This window comes from Centrocercus urophasianus, unplaced genomic scaffold, assembly GCF_019232065.1.
Source record: "Centrocercus urophasianus isolate 14NV4802_14NV808 unplaced genomic scaffold, USGS_Curo_1.0 seq_51, whole genome shotgun sequence".
In the NCBI taxonomy this organism is placed as follows: domain Eukaryota; kingdom Metazoa; phylum Chordata; class Aves; order Galliformes; family Phasianidae; genus Centrocercus; species Centrocercus urophasianus.
Genome location: NW_024885100.1, coordinates 1217154 through 1236000, shown reverse-complemented (window position 1 = coordinate 1236000; position 18847 = coordinate 1217154). Strand labels below are relative to the sequence as shown.

The 18847-nt window shown below is 37.5% G+C and overlaps 1 protein-coding gene across 2 annotated transcripts in view; it reads left to right on the top strand.

Annotated features, from left to right (window-relative positions):
* The window catches only part of IQCK (IQ motif containing K), a 53626-nt gene that overhangs the window by 9770 nt on the left and 25009 nt on the right, over positions 1–18847 (top strand). For both annotated transcript variants that reach the window (XM_042835348.1, XM_042835349.1), the window contains exons 5-8: positions 2162–2214; positions 2350–2427; positions 11217–11301; positions 17327–17438. In XM_042835348.1, the coding sequence (XP_042691282.1) occupies positions 2162–2214; positions 2350–2427; positions 11217–11301; positions 17327–17438 (328 nt within the window). The remainder of the gene's footprint in view (positions 1–2161; positions 2215–2349; positions 2428–11216; positions 11302–17326; positions 17439–18847) is intronic.

Here is an 18847-nt window from a genome sequence, read left to right as displayed (position 1 = left end):
CTGCTGTGCAACTGAAGATTTAATTGACTAGCAGAGTGAGCTGTTTCCTGGCAGGAAAAAGAAAAAAAAAAAAAGAAAGAAAAAAAAGAAAAGAAAGGATTTAGACTGAATCACTCTCTGATAAGCTCACTGAATCTGACAAGGATAGGCTAAGATGAATTTGATTCACTGATAACTGCTTTGACAACATTATTCTGATTGTTTTTCTTCCCATTGCAAAGGAACTTAAAACAGATTAAATTACTAATGCTAGATTAAATTTCATTTTCTTGACAAAGCATAGAATTTGGCTTCAGAAACAATTCATTGAATAATGGATCCAGTTTTGTACTGGGCTTGGGAATATCTACATAAGGACAATCAAGCAGTGTTTTCAGATTCTGTTCAAGTGAAAGTCATCATGTAAAATAAGCTGCAGAAATCTCCCTAGTAAAGGGTGTTGGTGTCTCAAAACATATGTTTGGCATTGTACTGATAAGTGAGAAAATTCCTTGGAGAGACATACATGTTCTACACAGCCAAGCATTGTAGTGGAGCTCTCCATGAACCCCAGAACTTTTGTTGTGAAGCCTGAAAAAGGATGTGGAGTTCAGGACTGAAAGGAGTTCTGTAATCTCCTCATTCTGTTCTCCCACTTACCTTTAAGGCAGTTTTCTTTCTTTTCTGTGGAAGACTATCTGTATGTCTACCTATGGTAAGATTTACTTAGAAAAGTAGGTGCTTTCTGAGGTGTTGTCTAGGGATGCTGTGCTGTCTACCTGTGAACTTCACTGTTGTCATCCCCTAGTTATGTGACCGCCCTGCATCCTTCACTGGATGCAGTCAGGATCTTAAAGAACTTTCCTCATCCACTTCAGGTGTGGCTGTGATACAAAGTGATTCTATGTTGCACGCTAAATCTCAAACCTTGAGAGAATGGCAGGACTTCTTGTCTGCCTTGCTCTTCACATGCCTTTTTTTTTTTTTTTTTGCATCGTTTTTATGCATTGATCTCTAATTGCATAGTTATTCTGATTTCTTAGCAAGTGGCAGTATTTCCATCATTTCTTGTAGTTCAAGGCTCCAACCTTTTTCATGACATCTAATGGTTTTCACTAACATGTTTGACCAGTAAGAATTGTTTTCCTAGAGTAATGATTTCAGTTTATACTCCCATCTGACGTGGTGTTACCTTCTGCGTGGGAATAGGCTTTCTTTCTTCCAAATGGCTGCTAGTTTAATAAAGTACTGATTGTCTCTCTTCAGCAGTGGTTAAATATCTTTTATCCTTCACTCTCTGGCTGTATTTGTCTGTTACACATCTTGTGTAAGAGGGATCCTGAACAGACTAGTTAATTCTGACCAGCAGTCTAGATTATATTTTCCATGCTATGGAACCACACCTGGTGTATGAAAAGAAGAATAAGCACCTGTAGTCATTTGTACACTTTATTTGCAAGGATGGAATGCAAAGAGGAAACCTCCAGGAAAAGACAGGCTTTAATTCTATACTGATCAAAATTCTTGCTTGGTATTTTGATCTCAAAAGGTATTTTGTAGTATGTAGTGCAGTCCAGTTGAACAGGTCCTGTTCAACTGAGTCTGCAGTTAAAGGCTGCATCTGGACTACCCAACAGGAAATTTTGTGTGAGCAGCCATGCAGTGCGCTGTTGTGTGTACGTATGCACAACACCTGCAAGTTTCCTCTATGCAAGAGGAAACAATGTTCCATCAATGTCCTTTCAAATCCTTGGAAGTAATGAAGTAATTTAAGTATGATAATAGAGCTTTGAACAAATGGCAAGTAGGCTTACAACATATTTTCATGTAAGAGTTCTGTTAATTTCTTTGCATTGAGGTTGCCACTAAAGGAGATTACCCTTCAGAGACATTTCTTTCAACTATACTACAGTGAGTATCAAGATTACGTGTGTAAAATTTTCTCACTCATTTTTTGACTTGGCTTGACATTATAACTTGACATTTTAGCATTTCACAAAAGGTTGAAGATTTTGGCTGAGCCACTGACTATTGGCAATAGCAGTATTTAAGGAGACAGAGTAACATCCCATATATTTTATTTAATAAAAACAGTCAGTTTAGCATCTGTTCCTTTCCGCTAGTAAAAACATGTGACTTATCCAAAGATAATAAATAATATGAAACTATCTTCTATCTTTAGAGAAAAAGGACCAAATTTATTGCCTGTGATTTTCTAACGGAGTGGTTATACAAGTAAGTTAATCATGGCTTTTGCTGTTAATATATGTCCAGTGGTTCAAAGACAGTAATTTCTAAATGGAATAGCTGCTCTTTAAATTAATATTAATTGCTTTCTTTTTCTCTTGTTTGTTTGTTTGTTTTAATCAGCCACAATCCAAGGAGGAAAGATGAGTCATTCACAGAGTTCTTTTCTATCCCCTTTGTTCACGACTGGCTAAAGAACCAGTAAGTTATTGCAGTAGTCAGAGTAATCTCTCCTCTTTTTATTCTTTTCCTCCAGTTATTACAAAAATGTACTATGGTTTCAGTGCATTATATTTTTTCCACTCTAAATGCCCTCTACTTTGTGCAGTAAAGAACTATATGATCCTTTCTAACTTGGTAGTGTATTGTTTACAACGTCTTTTTTGCATTAGGGTTGTTCACAGATAAGTTGGTTTAGAATTCTTAAACATCAATTGTTAAACAGAGCAGGACATGCAAATAACCTGGTAGTATTATGAGTATCACTGTAATCAGGAACAAAACAATGTTTTTAATGCTGCCTCCTACAGTGGAAATCTTTGAGGAAATACGATCTAGAACTTCTTCCTCTAACTGTAAGCAGCTGTTTTAAAAGTACTTGTAGTAATCTTTGGCATTAGTATGCATTTATGTCCATATGTATGACTTTGCACTTGAGTAATGAGCACTTGTTTCAGCAGTCTCAACCCCAGGTTTCTCATTATTCCCTCAGAACCCACCTACCTAGCAATTTGAAACATTTGTTACTGTTCTTGAGGTTTCACTTTGTTTTACAGTGCAGCTGTGGTATGAAAAAAAGAAAAAAGTACAGCCCAGGGTGAGAGAATAAAGAAATTGAGGAGGTCAGATTTGGGAGAAAGTTTCCTGTTAAATACTTAATTGGAGACTAGATTGGTCGTTGGTGAAAGCTTAGAGATGAATGTCACTGTAGACATGTTTGAGTCTTTGTGCTACGTAAGTGGAAGTTGAGCTTTCTTGTGAAACAGAATCCTTTGGAGAGACTTAGAACCTTGAGTCACTGACCCAGCAAGAGAAAAGCTCCTTGGTATATTCTGGTTTTTGGAAGCAAGTTGTAAAGTGAGGCATGGACAATTAACTCTGGCTATCTGAAGGGCAGTCATGTCATCAAAGCTGCCTAGGAAGCTTCTGCACTAAGGCAGCTGTTGGGGGGTGACCCATTTCATCTCAACTGTGTTAGCTTCAGGTACCTTTACTGTATCATACTGCCCAGCTGCTGTTGTTCGAGCCTTGTGTGGCGCCTCTAAAATTTTCATTCACTAGGTGGTCTTGCCAACAAAATTCCTAATTAAGGCAGTAATTTTGGAGTTGTGAAGCTAATTATGAAATGCAGTGAGGTTGTCATACTGATTTCCTAAGCATACTAAGAGCCTTTGGACAGTAAGGCAATTTGATACCGCTGAATGGTTGGGGTGGATATCTATGCATAAAATAAATGTCTAAGTTCACAGTTTAACAAATATTCCTCCTAGAAGTAAAGCTAACCTACATTGTTCCTTGCCCTCTCCTGTTCTTCATTCCAACTTGCTTCTAGTCAACATGATAGCACCTTGTTTGATAGTATGCTTGGTTACTCTGACCAGAAGCCTCCTCCGAGTTAAAAATATCTCTGCCAAATATGAGGGTTTTGTATAGCTCTTTAAAATGTAGATAATTTCTCCAATCTGGTTCACTTGAGAGTCAAACAATCCTTTGCATTGGCACAAAAGAAAGATTAAAATGAAGGGCTCAGGCCAAGGTGAAGAAAGCAAATGAGCCGGTAAGATGTAGTGGTGGTGGCAGGAACTGCTTAAGTCAGCTTTGCCAACAAGAGAATACACTGTGGAATCACAGCCTGAATGACTCATAGCTTCTGCTAGGACTTGTGCTCCTAAATAACATAGTGACAGCTCCACAAGGACACTGACGTGTCAAAGTATTTTTTAAATTTATATGCATTTGGTCTCCAGTCCTCTGAGCAATGAGGCCTTCACAAATAATTTATTGAAAAGCAATTCTAGTGTGAACACACCTTGCAATTACAGATTTCTTAACAAATATTGCTTATGAAGTAAGCATCACTATTGTGAAATGAAAGATTGAAATATTAAATGAGAATTTGTTATTATGTTCTTCTGGGTAAGTTATAAATAATTTATTATTTTATCCTCCTGGACACAACAGTTAGAATGTGATTGAGTCTCTGTATTTTATTGTCATTTCTGTTTTTGGCTGTAATTGTTATCTTTTTTTTTAATATATTCCATACTTGACTATGACTTTTTTGGCTCTCCTCCAGTGCCTCCAGTTCTTCTTTGCAGCTTTTTTTTTTTAAGAATAGTCAAAGTCATGGTCTTATGAGCCTCACTTCCCATACTGTGTGTTTCTAAGTGAGATCCTCCAGCTGAGTTTCCCTTTAGGAGACCTGAAGTCAGCTTCCAGAATTTTAAATTCAAACATTGTTGCCTTAAAAGTTGGTTGTCGTAAACTTGTAAAATTACTTCAGGTTTGTTTTCAGCTTTAGTATTTACAGTAATTGCTATGATAGCAGTACATAAAAGCCCTAGTATGCTTACACTGTCTTCACTGTGCTCAGGATAGTACTAGTAGCACAGACGACATATAAAGGCTGCTCCAAAAGCAATGCCTCCTATTTCATTAGTTTGGCCCATGATGTCAGAGGCAGTTGTTGGTGCTATGGCAGTAGAGGTGGAACCTTCCCCCCTAGGAAGGCTCTTGTTCATCACTGATAAAATTGTGCAGCTAGTGATGGTGTCTGTGTTGAAAAATAATGTTTTGTAGCTGAGAATTTGCCCTATTAAATGGTGTAATTGTGCTCTTCATGACTGTTGTAGTTCACGAGGAATAAATATGAGGCATTACTTTTGGAGCCACCTAGATATTATATCCCTTTGGAATCCTTGATTATTGAAGCAGATTTCATAAGCAATAGAAGGAGCAGCCTCCACACTGACTGTTAATCTACATTTCACTCCCAGGAGAGCACAAGACGTTTATGTTGCATTGAAGGATAGCTGTGCCATTTAGAGGACAGAAAACTGAAGTTTTAACAAGCAACTAACAAAAGGTTTTGGAAACTTACTGGAATATATCCCTATCTTACTTTCAACACCACTGGTATATTCAAATGGAATTAATGTAATTAAAGCCTACGTTTTTTGCTTTCCTTCTTTAAATGCGCTAATAAGCAACGCTGTTGTCTTCTGTCAGTATTTTCTAGATGTTCAACCACATGTAACCAAACTCTATACATGAGACTGAATCATGGAGAAGTCAAGCTTGATCTGTGTTTATGCCCTAATCCCACTTAAACTTTGTTTTTCTAGCATAGGCTGCATCTTTATTCTGAGCATTATGGGAATGTCATGGGAATGTCTTAAGCCTATTAAGGAGAGAAATAGAAAACAATAATAATTTTAAAAATCCAAAGCATTCCATTGCACTGATAAATTTTGGTATTATAAAAGCCTGATGTTAACTGAATTTAATAACATGACAATATTTTTCAAGTTTATCTTCAACCCTTACACTCACTGAAAGATAATGCTGTATGGTTCTAGGTTAGGAATAAGTATGTATATTTTTCTGGCTGTTGAGGATTAATCTTTGCATATGCACATTACAGGGAATTCAGGATCTTTTATAAACATTTGTTCACAAGGGTTGTTTTATCTGCATTTCCTAATTTTCTGTATAGAGGTATTTACTGGATATTCAGTTCTGAAGGATACATTTCCTCATTTAATGTCTGTGTGTATGAAAACAAATGTGCATCCATAGAGCAAATCGTTTATCTTTGCTTTAATGAAGTGGACAGATCATATATATATCTACAAATGATTGCTAAATCTGAAGTAGTGGCTTTCTGCCAAATGTCTGTTTGTACATATATACACATTGATTTTGCTTTTTTTTTTTCCCCCTTTACCCACCCCCAGTACTCTAATTAGAAAAGCCTGCTGGTCTCAGCTGCCTTTACAGTTGACTTCATTGTCAGTTCTCAGATGGCCAATAGGGGTAATTTTGCATGGGTGACTGATTTCTTTCTTTCCTTAATGTGCCCATTTTCTACAGGCTTTGCTTTCTGCAGACTGTTTTATTTCTCTTGTCTGTCTCCAAATTAGCCCTATTGGGTATATATTTAGTTTGCATTATGTTTTCTCTTTAATTTTCCTTAATAATTTGAACCTTAAACTTTTTGATGTGATGAGCAGCACCTTTAATTTTATGAAGAGGGAAGTCAGACAAATACATCTGTATGGATTTTATTCTGTGTGGATCCAAGTAAAGAATTGACATTGCAGTAATGTGGCAGAATTCAAGTTAATGAAGGATAAAATTTTGACTTAAAAGAGGATTGTGTATTGGAAAATTGCATTGTCAGAACTTCACAAACTTTATGTATTAAATATTTATGTCGTGTAATGGTGCTTTATGAGGTTGAGGTTTTATGGCTACAAATCCTGATGCAGTGTCATAACTTGCCTTAATTTATGTAAAGATTGTCCAAGTGGCAATGGAAAATTCAGAACTTCTTGGTGGTTTGTGGCATCTTCATAATGATGCTACTAGAGTACTATTGGAGACTAGTTTTGCTGCTGTTCCTTTTTCATATTCTGCAAGATTTTTCTGCTACAATTATAGGTAATACATGCACAGTATTGTCCCCATTCTGAGGCCTTTGCATAGAAGGAAGAAACAGCCCAAGTTAAATTGTACGTAGAAGGTATTTTTTCCTAAAAGCCTTGAAAGTGGAAGAAGCTGCAGCTCTAAACTGTTGGGTTTCCCAGCACCCCGGGTATGGAGGTGGAGGAAGGGTTGCATATCTAGCCTACATTCATGTGTTTTACATCAGATCTGTTCATCGTTGTATGTTGTCAAAACCAATTAATCAAGCTAAAATTTACTACTTGTTAGTGTTTGTTAAAATTGTAAGAGGCAGAAATGGGGCAGATGATTTAAAAGTGAAATGTTTGCCTTGTTCATGACCTATAGCCTATACTTGAGTTATTCAAGATACAGAAGTGTGATCCTATGAAGCTGTGTAAGATTCAGAGAATGGAGGTAGGCAATAGGGGTCTAAATCTATTTATTTATTTATTCATTCATTCGTTTATTTATTCTTCACTTAACTATTGATACTATCGAGGAGCCGTTAGTTACAGAAAGTAATAGGAGGTCAGACAGCAAGAGTCACTCTTCAAAATGTCAGCTCATTTGCACGTCCTTACTTCAGGAGATTAAATTTGCCCTTGCCCACATTCACAATTCTTCAAAAATGTGCCTTCCATATAATGCACAAAATTGCTTACTTATATACTGTAAGGAATTTTTTGTTCCAATGCTTTTCTCTTATTACAGTGTATTTAGATTACTGCATGTTTTCATGTTTTACCACGATGCACTATGCTTCATTATGCACCCAGCCTGCCCTGTGGAAGTGTTCCAGGAGTGCTTTTGTCAATTGTTTTTGGGAATCTTCCCCTGCAAACTTCTGAGGCTCATGCAGGGACAGTGTAACATTTGATTAATGTACCTAATTAGTTTTAAATACCAGCTCAGATAAATTGGTACCTTGGTCTCCTTTTTTACCAGCAGTTTTCTTCTTGTTGTTCTTTGTTGTTTTGGTGGGGTTTTTTTGGTTCTGTTTTGTTTAGGTGTAAATAATCTTAAATCTTAGCAGTATCTATAAGAAGAGCTTTGGGATTCTATTTATTTATTTATTTATTTTTGAGATGAAACAATACCTTTGACATGGAAGAAGCACACTATGAAGGCAGGTGCTGCTGTAATATTTCTACATTCTCTGGGTGGGAATAAGAAGTACTGGAAATATAAAAGATGGCTTTGATTGTTCAGGCCACCATCTCATTTGAGTACTTCCCAGACTTGATCAGAATCCTCTTTTAGGACTTAAGGAGATCACCGCATTCATTTATTTTGGTGTCTTATGTATTTCTTCCAATTCTTTGTTCTGTTATTTTGTCCATTAGATCAGGAATTCTGCCATGACTCTGTCACTGCCTGTGTTCATACATGATACCAATACTCAAGAACGATAATCATCACAGTTAGATAGAAGGTGGAGTGGCTTAGGCTGTTTGGTGTGCAGTGGCTGTTATCTTGAAACTCGCAAGCCTCCAGAAGATGGACCTGGTGCCTCTTTGCAAGGTTACTTCATTATTTCAAGAGAACAGCTTTCTAAAGAGAGAAAACCCCCTGGCAACTGCACTTACCTGCGCTCCCTCCTGCACTCCGTCCTGCACAATTACCAAGTCCTGAGTTAAGCATAGTGAAAATCGCCCTCCATTTAATTTTTTTCTTACGTTTACTTTTCAAGGAAGGAATCGGGCCTATCTGTAGTACAGAGGGGAGTGTAAGAACAGCTGGGGCTTCCAGACATGACTGCATAACAATACCGACTGTATGCAGAACCCTTTGTGGGACTGTGAGCCTCCATGTCAGCTTGGCTGTTTTGTTGTCAGTGGAGGTTCTTCTCTGCCCTTTCTGAGAGCTTGCTGGGAAGCCCAGCTTCTCTCCGGGAGGAAACAAGACACACAACATCAGTGAGAACCTCTCCCAGTACCTCACGCATCTGTTTAATGAAGTCTGTTTTGGACCTTCTGGGAGGTAAATTTCACCTGTGTGCTGTGGTGTAATTAAAAAGTATCTCACGTGGTCAGGATCTGTAAAGCTCGATTCAGCACAGTGCAAGAAATGTGTTTCCTGAAATGTAACTGTCCTCTGGTCAGCGTCTGCTTTATTCGTGTTTGGTAAATTGTAGTACTTTGGACAGTCGTTTTATTGATTCTCTTTTACAGGTACAACTTTATGCGATATATCACATACATATATCAAAATAGATACTTAAATCGTAATCAAAGACTAAATAAGCAGAAGATAGCTACTGTGCATTTTGCTGTCAGTTTTAATCTTCTTGGAATCATACAGCTGTCTTCTGCCACAGATGACATATTCCCTCTTTTCCTAGCTCGGTGCTGATTGGTGATTACCTCTGTTCAGACTCTATTTTTATTTGACCTGAAGCCAACTGTGTATATTCACTTAGACAAAAATGGACCTGGCATGACTTTTGTTCTCTAAAGCTGCCCTGCTAAAGTGATTGATATTTCAGAAGTGATTGATATTTGCCACTAGCTGTTACACTGAAAATGAAGTCCCGTACTTCTTGCTTGAATTTATATTGGTTTCTTAAATATAGTGTTGGATTATAAATGAGACGTTTTTATAATTTATAAATGAAAGCAATGGAATGCTATAGTTGGCCTTGCAGGCCAGGGGGAATCTCAGTCTGTTCCTTAGAGATGTACTCGTTCTTAGGAAACTTCAGTGTCTTTCATATGACTGCTGTGAAGTGGGTCTCTGTAATGTAGGTCTTTCAGTGTGTTTCGCACTGTAAGATTTTGTTTCCAAGAAGATCAAAAATAGAACAGTGAATGAAAGCCTATCAGCCAAAACAGCAGAATCTAACTTTGTGTTTTTAAGTCTAATTATGAGAAGCAGTTAGCTCAGGAAGCTTTGCTTCTCCTGCACATGCAGTTTCCCTTGAGCAGCAGAAATGCTAATTAATGCTCATAGAGCTAGCACTGTTTTACTTAGTGGAGCGAATTTCTTCATTTTTGCTTTATTTCCATTCTTCCGAATAGTCTGAGGTTTTCTTTCCCATGAAAATAAATGTACCCAAGAGCCAAGTAACAAGATGATGAGAGCGGTGCAGCTGAGTGTGCCAGCCCGAATGATGCAGTCAATGCAGCACGAGGTTGTGCTCTACGTGGAAATACTCCTTCAGTGAAGATAAGCTCTAAGAGAAAGGCCTTGGAGAGCACAGGAAGCTTACCAGGGCAGAGACAAAGAGAAATGAAATTAAATGGAAGGAAAATGTAAGCTGTCAGACCTTCTAGCCTGAACTGTAATGTATTTAAAAATAGGTTTCGAAAAGAAATAGCAGAAGTGGTGTTCTAGCCACTAAGTGTAGGACTGGATAGATTGGTTACTTATGGTCTTTGTAGTACATGGCCTCTAGTATTGTTAAAGCAGAGCTTAAGCTTGATACTGACAAAAACATGTTTTGTACTTAAATCCAAATTATTGCTTCATCCAAACTCCTAATGTTGTGGTCTTCTGAGTCAAAGCTGTGCTGCTGTGTCCCATGCAGGGAGAGTGGCTCTTAGTGCCATTCTAACACTGCCAACTCCACTAGTGGTATTTTCATGAGTTGCAGCATTGAAGTCTGTAAATACTATATTACATTTAGTACAAAAGAAAGCTGTATAAATTAATGTCTTCTCCATCCAGATTGGTATTTCTTAAATCAATGTGTGTGATACATAAATCAACTTTCATAGAAAATGACTTTTGCAAAGCAAGACTTGATATCATGATTTGAGTTTTTATTAGTGATGTCTGAAATGTAGGTATTGCTTAGGGTACTTCTCAGTCATCAGAAATGCAATACATGCAATAATTATCATTTTTTAAATTTTTAGTACATTCCACTTAAGTGAAATCATAATGTAGCTGTAGGTACTAAAATAGATTGAAGTTGTACAATTTTAACAATTAGGTTATAAACATTTGTCATAAATTTGTTTGTTGTTACATGCACGCTAAAACCTCCTTTGCTTTACAAATGACATGTTTCCAACACCTCTTGCTCCCCTCCCACTGCAAGCCCAAACCCCACTGTAATGGTAGCAATTCAGAATCCACATAGGAAGAGTAAGAAAGATTACTGTGCTTTGCATTCCATTACCTTATTATTATTTTAAGGAAGAAATGATTGTAGCATACATAGAGTATATTTTAAAGGAGAAATAGTTGCACCTTTTATCTTAGAGCATGTTTCAGGCTCCTGAGCAACCTTTTGTATAAAACATATTGCTAAGGAATGAAGTAATGTACTTTTGAAGGCCAGTCTTTTACAATTTGTTTTTTTTTTTTTTTTAATTTAGTCCCAGGCAACCATTGCCTCTGTCTTTCTTCCTATCAGAAGAAGAAGCAAGCATAATAATTCAGGCATTCTGGAGAGGTTATCGGGTAAGAATAATCTATAATTACTTTGCTTGATGTTGAATCTGTAGGACTGTGAAGGCCCTAGGGAAAATCCTTACATAAATTTTAAGTAGAGGATACTATAAATAGCTGTTGAGACCCTCATGGTTCATTGACTTTGGATGTTGCTCTGCCTTATGCCTAGTGACTACAATCTTTTCACAGGCATTTACACTGATGTAATCTTCCTGTTTTTCTCATGAAATCCACAGTGATTCAAATTTCAAAATACTGAACAATTTACATTTTGTCTTTGGCAAGTTGCTAAAATGTTATTTTGTGTCATTTGGAGTTATACAGAGTGAGTGAGTGTAGGGGTGCATAGAGGATTAGTGAGGTCTGTTCAGAAATAGAAGCGTATAGAAACAAAGATGGTAACACTGAGACAACAAACGAGACCAGAGAGGAATGGGGGCTGTTCTTCAGATGATGCAAAGCTTACTAGTGAAACAGCACTAATGCACTCCCCAGTGTAAGGGGGAAAAGCAAGGCCCTTGAGTACGTTATGAAGAAAATTGGCTATTGCTGTTATTTTGGAGTGTAACAGTAGTGCTAAGCCTAGGATAAGATATAAGTTATTTTGAAAATCCTGAGGAGATTCTGGCAAGCTTTTCTTTCTAAGGCTCTAAAACCTTCATGATTTTAGAAAAAATGGCCTTAGAAATCATGTGACAAGTGTCTTTGCCTTTATCATAGCTTAAGGCTGTAAATAGCTTCTGCTATCATGATAGTCTCACTGTGATCTGTCTATACATCTGGTGTTCTCTAAATCACGTTCAGAATAAAACAATCTCTGTTAATTTTTTCTGTCCTATTTTAACAATCGTGAATATATGAGTTCCTATTATAAAGTGCCATGCAGGCAAAAATGGTGAAATATCCTGAGATGATCTTCTTGACTGATTTTTGACACTTTGTATTTGTTTGTTTTTCTTGATTTTTGTTTTTCTAAACAGAGATGGCGTTGACTCTAACATTAATTAGCACTGACAGTATCACTGCAGGCATCCTTGCAGTGGAGTATTACAAAGGCATACATCCAATAATAGTGAGCTGAGCCCCGCATGGTTGCTCAGATACCTTGTGCTTCTACCAGGCATTCTGAAGGGCACAATCCCTTCTCATTTTGTTAACTTTAAAATTTTCAGCATAGCATTTATCATTTTAAACTGATTCCTAGAAATGAGAGAGGAACTGTAGCATTAAAAAGTAAGAGACATTGAAAATCAAGTGTTCTATGATATGATTCTATGTAAATAATTCAGACTATAAAATTAACAGTTACATACTTTAGCTTATTAGAGATGAAAAAAATTGGGCTTTTAAAAACTAGAACTTAAAGTGAGAATAAAAAATCAAAATAATTTGTAGCAAGTTATTCTGCAGGCTTACATGTTATCTTTGAGCTTATAAGTTAAGCAAACACTGTTTAAATGAGAATTCAATGCAGTAATGATAGAGTCTGAAAAATTAGAGGAGAATTTAGATGATTTTCCTTAATATAAATAACTCTGATATGAACTTTCTAAGTTTATATTATTATTATTATTTATAAATGATCTCATATAAAATATGAGAAAACAGAGCTGGTTATTTTCTCTGACACATCCTGTTTGAACTCACTGTGTTTCAGATGCTTCATTAGCCACGCTGATCTGGACAATGGACTTTATTACTTGCATAGCTGGCTAAGCATCTCGTCTTCTCATATATTTCTCTTATTTCTGCACATCTGGCTGTCTGCCTGTGCGCAGGAATCATAAAAACAAAGCTGTCAGTCAATGAGGATTTTTGTGTATGAAGGAAAAAATCATATAGATATACCGCTTTCTGGTAATAAAAGATAACTTGAAAAACTACATTCATCCTTACCTAGACCAGAATTTAGAGAAATCCTTGTTTTGGTAATAATATTTAATGATTGCTCTCCACAAAGCCTTTGCTATGATCTTTCATACAAAGACATTTGTTTCAAATTCAAGACAAATTCTGTACTACAAAGCAGATACTGTATGAGAACTGCTGAATCAGGGCCTGAACCTCTGATTGATCACCTGAGGCGAGCCATGAGGCAGCCCTGGGAGCACAGGTAGGCGAACATAGGAAGGCAATTCAGCTGTGCTGCTGGAAGGGTGGAGCCTGGCTGCGCCTCTCCCAGACCCATTGAAGAGTTGACTGCAAGTGGGGAAGGATCTCTGCTGGAGATTCTCTCTGCTGGAGTTTCATAAGTGAACCCAGGAATATGGGTAAGCATCCTATCTTTTCTGCTCTGGTGTAATAAATGCGTAGCCAAGCTCTCTGGTACATCTCATGACATCTGTACATTCATTGATTGTACAGATACAAAAGCACCAGGCCACACACTGAAATGCAAACAACAATCTAGTTGCTTTTATAACAGTTTTCTGGTTTAAAAGTCAGGAAAAAAGCTGACAAGATAGTGGAATGTTAGATTAGGACCTTAGCAGAAGAAAACTACAGTAAGTGATGTTACCTGTTATAAGCACAGCCTAGCAGGAAAGGGAAGGTGCTTTCTGGGTGCAGAGCTTGCCTTGCAGGGAGGTGCAGTTGAGCAAACAGGCATTTGCTGCCATCACCTCCATTGTTTTTCTGGAGATCTTGTTGTTGGTTTACAGATATAAAGGCTCACTCAAAAGAAACTCTAATTCAAATCTTCAGTTTCCCATTCCTATCAGAAAAAGTCTCTTAGTTCCAGGACCAAACAAAGGAATATTCGGTAATCAGTATTCTTCAAAGGAGTAATGATAATCTCATTTGTTGCTTATACATGAGACATACAAATGAGACACAAAAGCAGTCTGGCTTGGTTCTCTGAGGAGGTCAAGAAAGAAGATCTTGAGAGGTATTTGTGAGGCAAGCAGCTGGAATAAAGCTTTTGACAGCTATTTCATCAAATATCTTTATCTTTACTTCTCACGTTCTCTTCTATTGACATCCAGTTTATCTATCATGGGCCAAGGCAGTATTCCAATGTCTAATGAAAACCCTTGACTGGTAGATATCAATTTTCCAGGCACGTCTCCATTTCAAGAAGGTAAATTTCACCCTTCTACTGCAGAATATGTGCTTACTGCTACTTATTTCGTGGGATCTTTTTAATCTTTATAATTTGTATAACTTATCTAGACTGACAGATTTCTTCATTAATAGAATTTCCTCTAATGTTTCCAGCAAAAGCATCCTTCCACTGTTCTGACACGTTTTTACCTAGCATTGAACAGAGAGTATTTGTCTACGTAAATCCTGAAGTATTATAAAGCTTTAACTGTAGCTTAAGCTGTTCTATGTAAACATATTGGTCAAGCAAAAGTTAATTCAGAATGGAAGCGGGTTTATCTCTGTATCTTACAGAGTGTTCTTGTGCTTTTGCTGCCATAGGTTGTTCCTTTCCAGTAAAGTGTGGCTACTGGTGAAGGCTCAGATCTAGAAGGTCATCTGAATATTTGCTGTTCTTTACAGCAAGTGTAGATTCTGTCCATGTGATTTGAGTTTTTAAAGAGAAATGTTATGTTTGCTCTTAGTTCATAGCTGGGCTGCTGATCTACAGGAAAGACATCAGTTGAACAATACTTGAGCCATTGATTATTTACCTGGAGTTTTGGCTGCTGAGTCATGGCTTTTTAACCATAGAATTGCACTCTGATTACAAATAGGCTACATTCTGTGAAATTATCGTGAATATGCTGAATTAGAGATCCTGAAGAATATTTAGAACATGAGGCTAGGATTCCGTTCAGATCCTACTGCCTATTTTATGCTCCTTTTTCTTTCTCATTTCTAAAAAATCTCTTTGTCCTGGGAGTTCGTGTTCCTGCTCGGATTTCATATGGGACCTTGGGGTATCTAATTCTGTCTGACTATGCCTTTCTTTATCTCAGAGCCCTGTATTTTGCTGTGTATTTCACTGTACTCGCTATTTTGTTGAGAGTATACAGAATCCACTGTGCTTATCTCCTACCTTTTAACAGCTTAGAGTCATTATCTTCATTTTCAGTATACAGAGAGCACTGTGGTATTGTTGCATACCAAAATACAGATTCTACATGTCTGCACTTATAAAAGGACACTTTGTTTTTTTTCCCAACAGTTCCATATTTAGAAGTAGGGGTACTCATTTTTGTGTCTTCCTGTCTCTTTTCTGCTGTTTTTTTTTTTTTTTAATGTTCCATAAGCATTCCCTTAGCCCCTTTCTGTGTAAATAAATGGACTCATTGAAATAGAGAATTGGGGATTCTATAAAAGCATACTATCCTCTGTCTGGGGTTATATTTTATTTTTTGAAATAGTATGTCAAGGATTTCATAGAAGATATAATTTTTAAAATATATTTCTGTGGAAAGAAATCACTAGTAATAATACATTGAGGTTTTGTGTTTGTTTGGTTTTTTAAAATTTTATATTCACCTTGTAAGAACTTTGTGTATCCTTTATAGGAGATAATACAGAACTGTAGTAGTACAGTGGGATATTTTAAGAGGCCTAAGAAGTATCTGATGTCAAGTGACTTAGGGAGAGTCTTCCCCACCTGTACTGATTATATAACCTTGCACTGTATTCCTACTCTGTCAGTGCTCTGAAATATGCCAAGTTATCTTCTCCAGCGTGGACTGAAAACTGCTGCTGGAGTGCAGCTGCTGTCTGTTGCATTTTTAGTTGCACCACAGAGGAGAAATTCTTTGTGGGAAGAATACTTCTGCTAAAAAAAATATATATTTTTAAAAAATATATATATATATATATATAATATATATATAAACAAGTGGAAAGTTGCATCCTGCTGTTTTGCTTTCTGTGCATCTCAGAAAAGCATGTGAAAACTGGAATGTATTGCAGTAGAGTAGCAGAGTTTAAATCACAGAGCAGGCTCATTACTGTATCATCCAAGAATAAAGTAAACATTCTCTGGACAGCTAAGCAGTCAGCTTCCTGAAAGTAAAACATATCCAGGAGAATCCATGCATATGGGTGCTTGTTTCTCCAATGCTGTTTAATTTCAGCCTGAATAACTAGGACATTATGTCCTAAGGCAAATGGCATTTCGTATCCGTATCATTTAGAAAAAAAACAGAAACTCTATTTTAAATAATTCTATTATTATCTGAACGTGACTCTAAGAGAATAATCACTTATCAGTGAGCAAATACTACAGTGACCACTACCTGCTACTGTCAGAGTGATGGCATCTATTCTGGATTTTTGCTCTAATGCTGGAGGTAGTAATTGTGTGAGTGCTAAGGTGGATAATGGGCAACATACTGCCATTTAATCAAGTGTGGATTAGAGCCAGTTCAGGAGTGGTGAAAGCTGAATTACTTCTTATGTTTGTAGGATCTATACCAGTACAAAAGCAATAATGGAGGAATTCAACTTATATGGAGATAAAGCCTGTGACTGTTGTTATTCTCATGGAAGTAGAATTAGGCTTTTCATAGAAGTGATTGCCAAAGAATAGACATCATGTAATGCATTCCAATTACTTTAAATAAGAGATTAATGCCTCTTCTATTTGTGAAAATGGTATGGCTAGAATTGCAGCTGGTAGCAGGTGTGAATCAGCTTGCTGGAATAAATTTCCTGCTGTATGACCCTTCATGTGCCTCTTCTATTCTATTGTGTTGATCAAAGGGTTGGTTTTATAGCATTGTGGTTTTCTAAAGGCATTAATACCCTACAGTATAATGCTTTAAATTTTAATTGACTTAAGAATCGGCATCTCACTGCATTCACATTCTCAGGAGTCCTTGGTAATCAAAATGATCCCTTAATTGGCATATTTATGTTTTCAGGGGGGTTAGTCAATTGTGTGGGTTTTAGTTCTGTGTAAGTTGAATGCTGTAAACCTCTGGGATCATGCTTTATATCAAGCCTTGCAAAAAGGATGAATGCCACATATTTGCACAGCCACAGCCCAGCATAAAAAACAAAGACTTGTGACCTTGAGTAACATGAGTGTATAATGTTAGTTGCGTTTTCTGCTTTCCTTTTCCAGGTCCGCTGTGATAGGGAAGTACAGGAGCTGCGTCAGTGGCAAAAGCAGTTGAGAGATGAAAAAATCATTTTTCAAAGAGTAGAAGAGTTCTGGGCTAGGCAGGAAGCCAAAGGTAGGTGAATTAAATTGCTTATTGTAATGATTTTTTTTTTACATTAAATATTTAATTTTTATACTTTAAGTTGCATTAAGAAATAAGACACACAGTGGAACACTAATCATGAGTGACAAGAAAAGGCAGTGTCTGGTGGAAGTGCCTGGCTGTTTCTTCACAATCACTATTTAACTTACTTACTGGTATAGCTGAAAGTGGCAATGAAAAGTACAATACAGGGCCAAAGATCAGTAACTTCACAGAATTATGATGATGTGGTGGCACAGTTATTTCCTAGTATCAGACTTCTACCCGCTGCAGAACACTGAAATGCTGATTTTTACCAGAAGGTTGTAGTACAGTTTTTCTGAACTGCAGAATTTCTGCACCCTTCACTGTGCTAACACTCACTGCTGCATCTCCATCAACATTCATAAGCATCGATGAGTGTCAGTGGGTGCCATTTTTCCACATGGAGGAATTCAGTGACGCACCTTTCCTTCATACACACTTCCATGTCAGATGCCATTTTCTGAGAGTGCCCCTCTGCTGCCATCTGTCACGGGGCAACCAAATGTAATGGGGTATTGGTGGGAAGATTCAACCTCTACTGCCATTCCTGCAACATCTGCCCCTGATGTTGTAGACTAACATAATGAAGTAGGAGGCATTATTTTCAGAGCAGTCTTCATAACTGACAGAGAAAATGAGGCCATGCTGCTTTAAGAAATTTTTTTGTCTGATTTTGAACAAGGCCTTTCTGACAGGGACAAAATTATTCTTTCGTTATTCAGGCACATTGGTATGATTATGATCGCTCTTTGCCTGGTCTCTCTGCCTGCTAGTTGTCTACTAACACAGGGGGATTCTCTAGCTCTTTATCAGCCTCTGCTGCCTGGACTCAGATGAGATCCACATAGGGATGTGAGGTGCCTGTCAATAGACAGAGGTGATAGGAGTTTATTCAGCTATACTGCTCATCAGCTGATGAGAGGGAAGCGTCTGCTCTATCAGTCACTATTGCGTCCCTTGTTCTGATGGCCCTGCTGCCAGTCTTTGCCCACAACTATGTAAAGTATTCAGGATGTAGTTGCACGCAGTTGGATCAAACTAGTAATTGCCAAAAGGGTTTGTCACAGTCTATCTCTGGAAACAATTTCAGTGACTGTGTAACTGCACCACAGGTTTGGATCAGCAGCGGTTATCTGTGGGGCAGGTTATTTTTCTGTAATATTGCCACGATTGCTGTATCTATCAGAACAGAAAGAGAACTGGGGACAGAGGGAATTCCTTCCAAGCAGCTCACAGCTTGGTTAAATGGAGCAGAACGTGAGATGGTGTTCTCATCATAGCTGGTTCCTGTTCAAGCTGAGGAAGTGCTAACCTCCGGGTGATCAGCAGGAGCTAATGGCTGGGGGCAAATCATG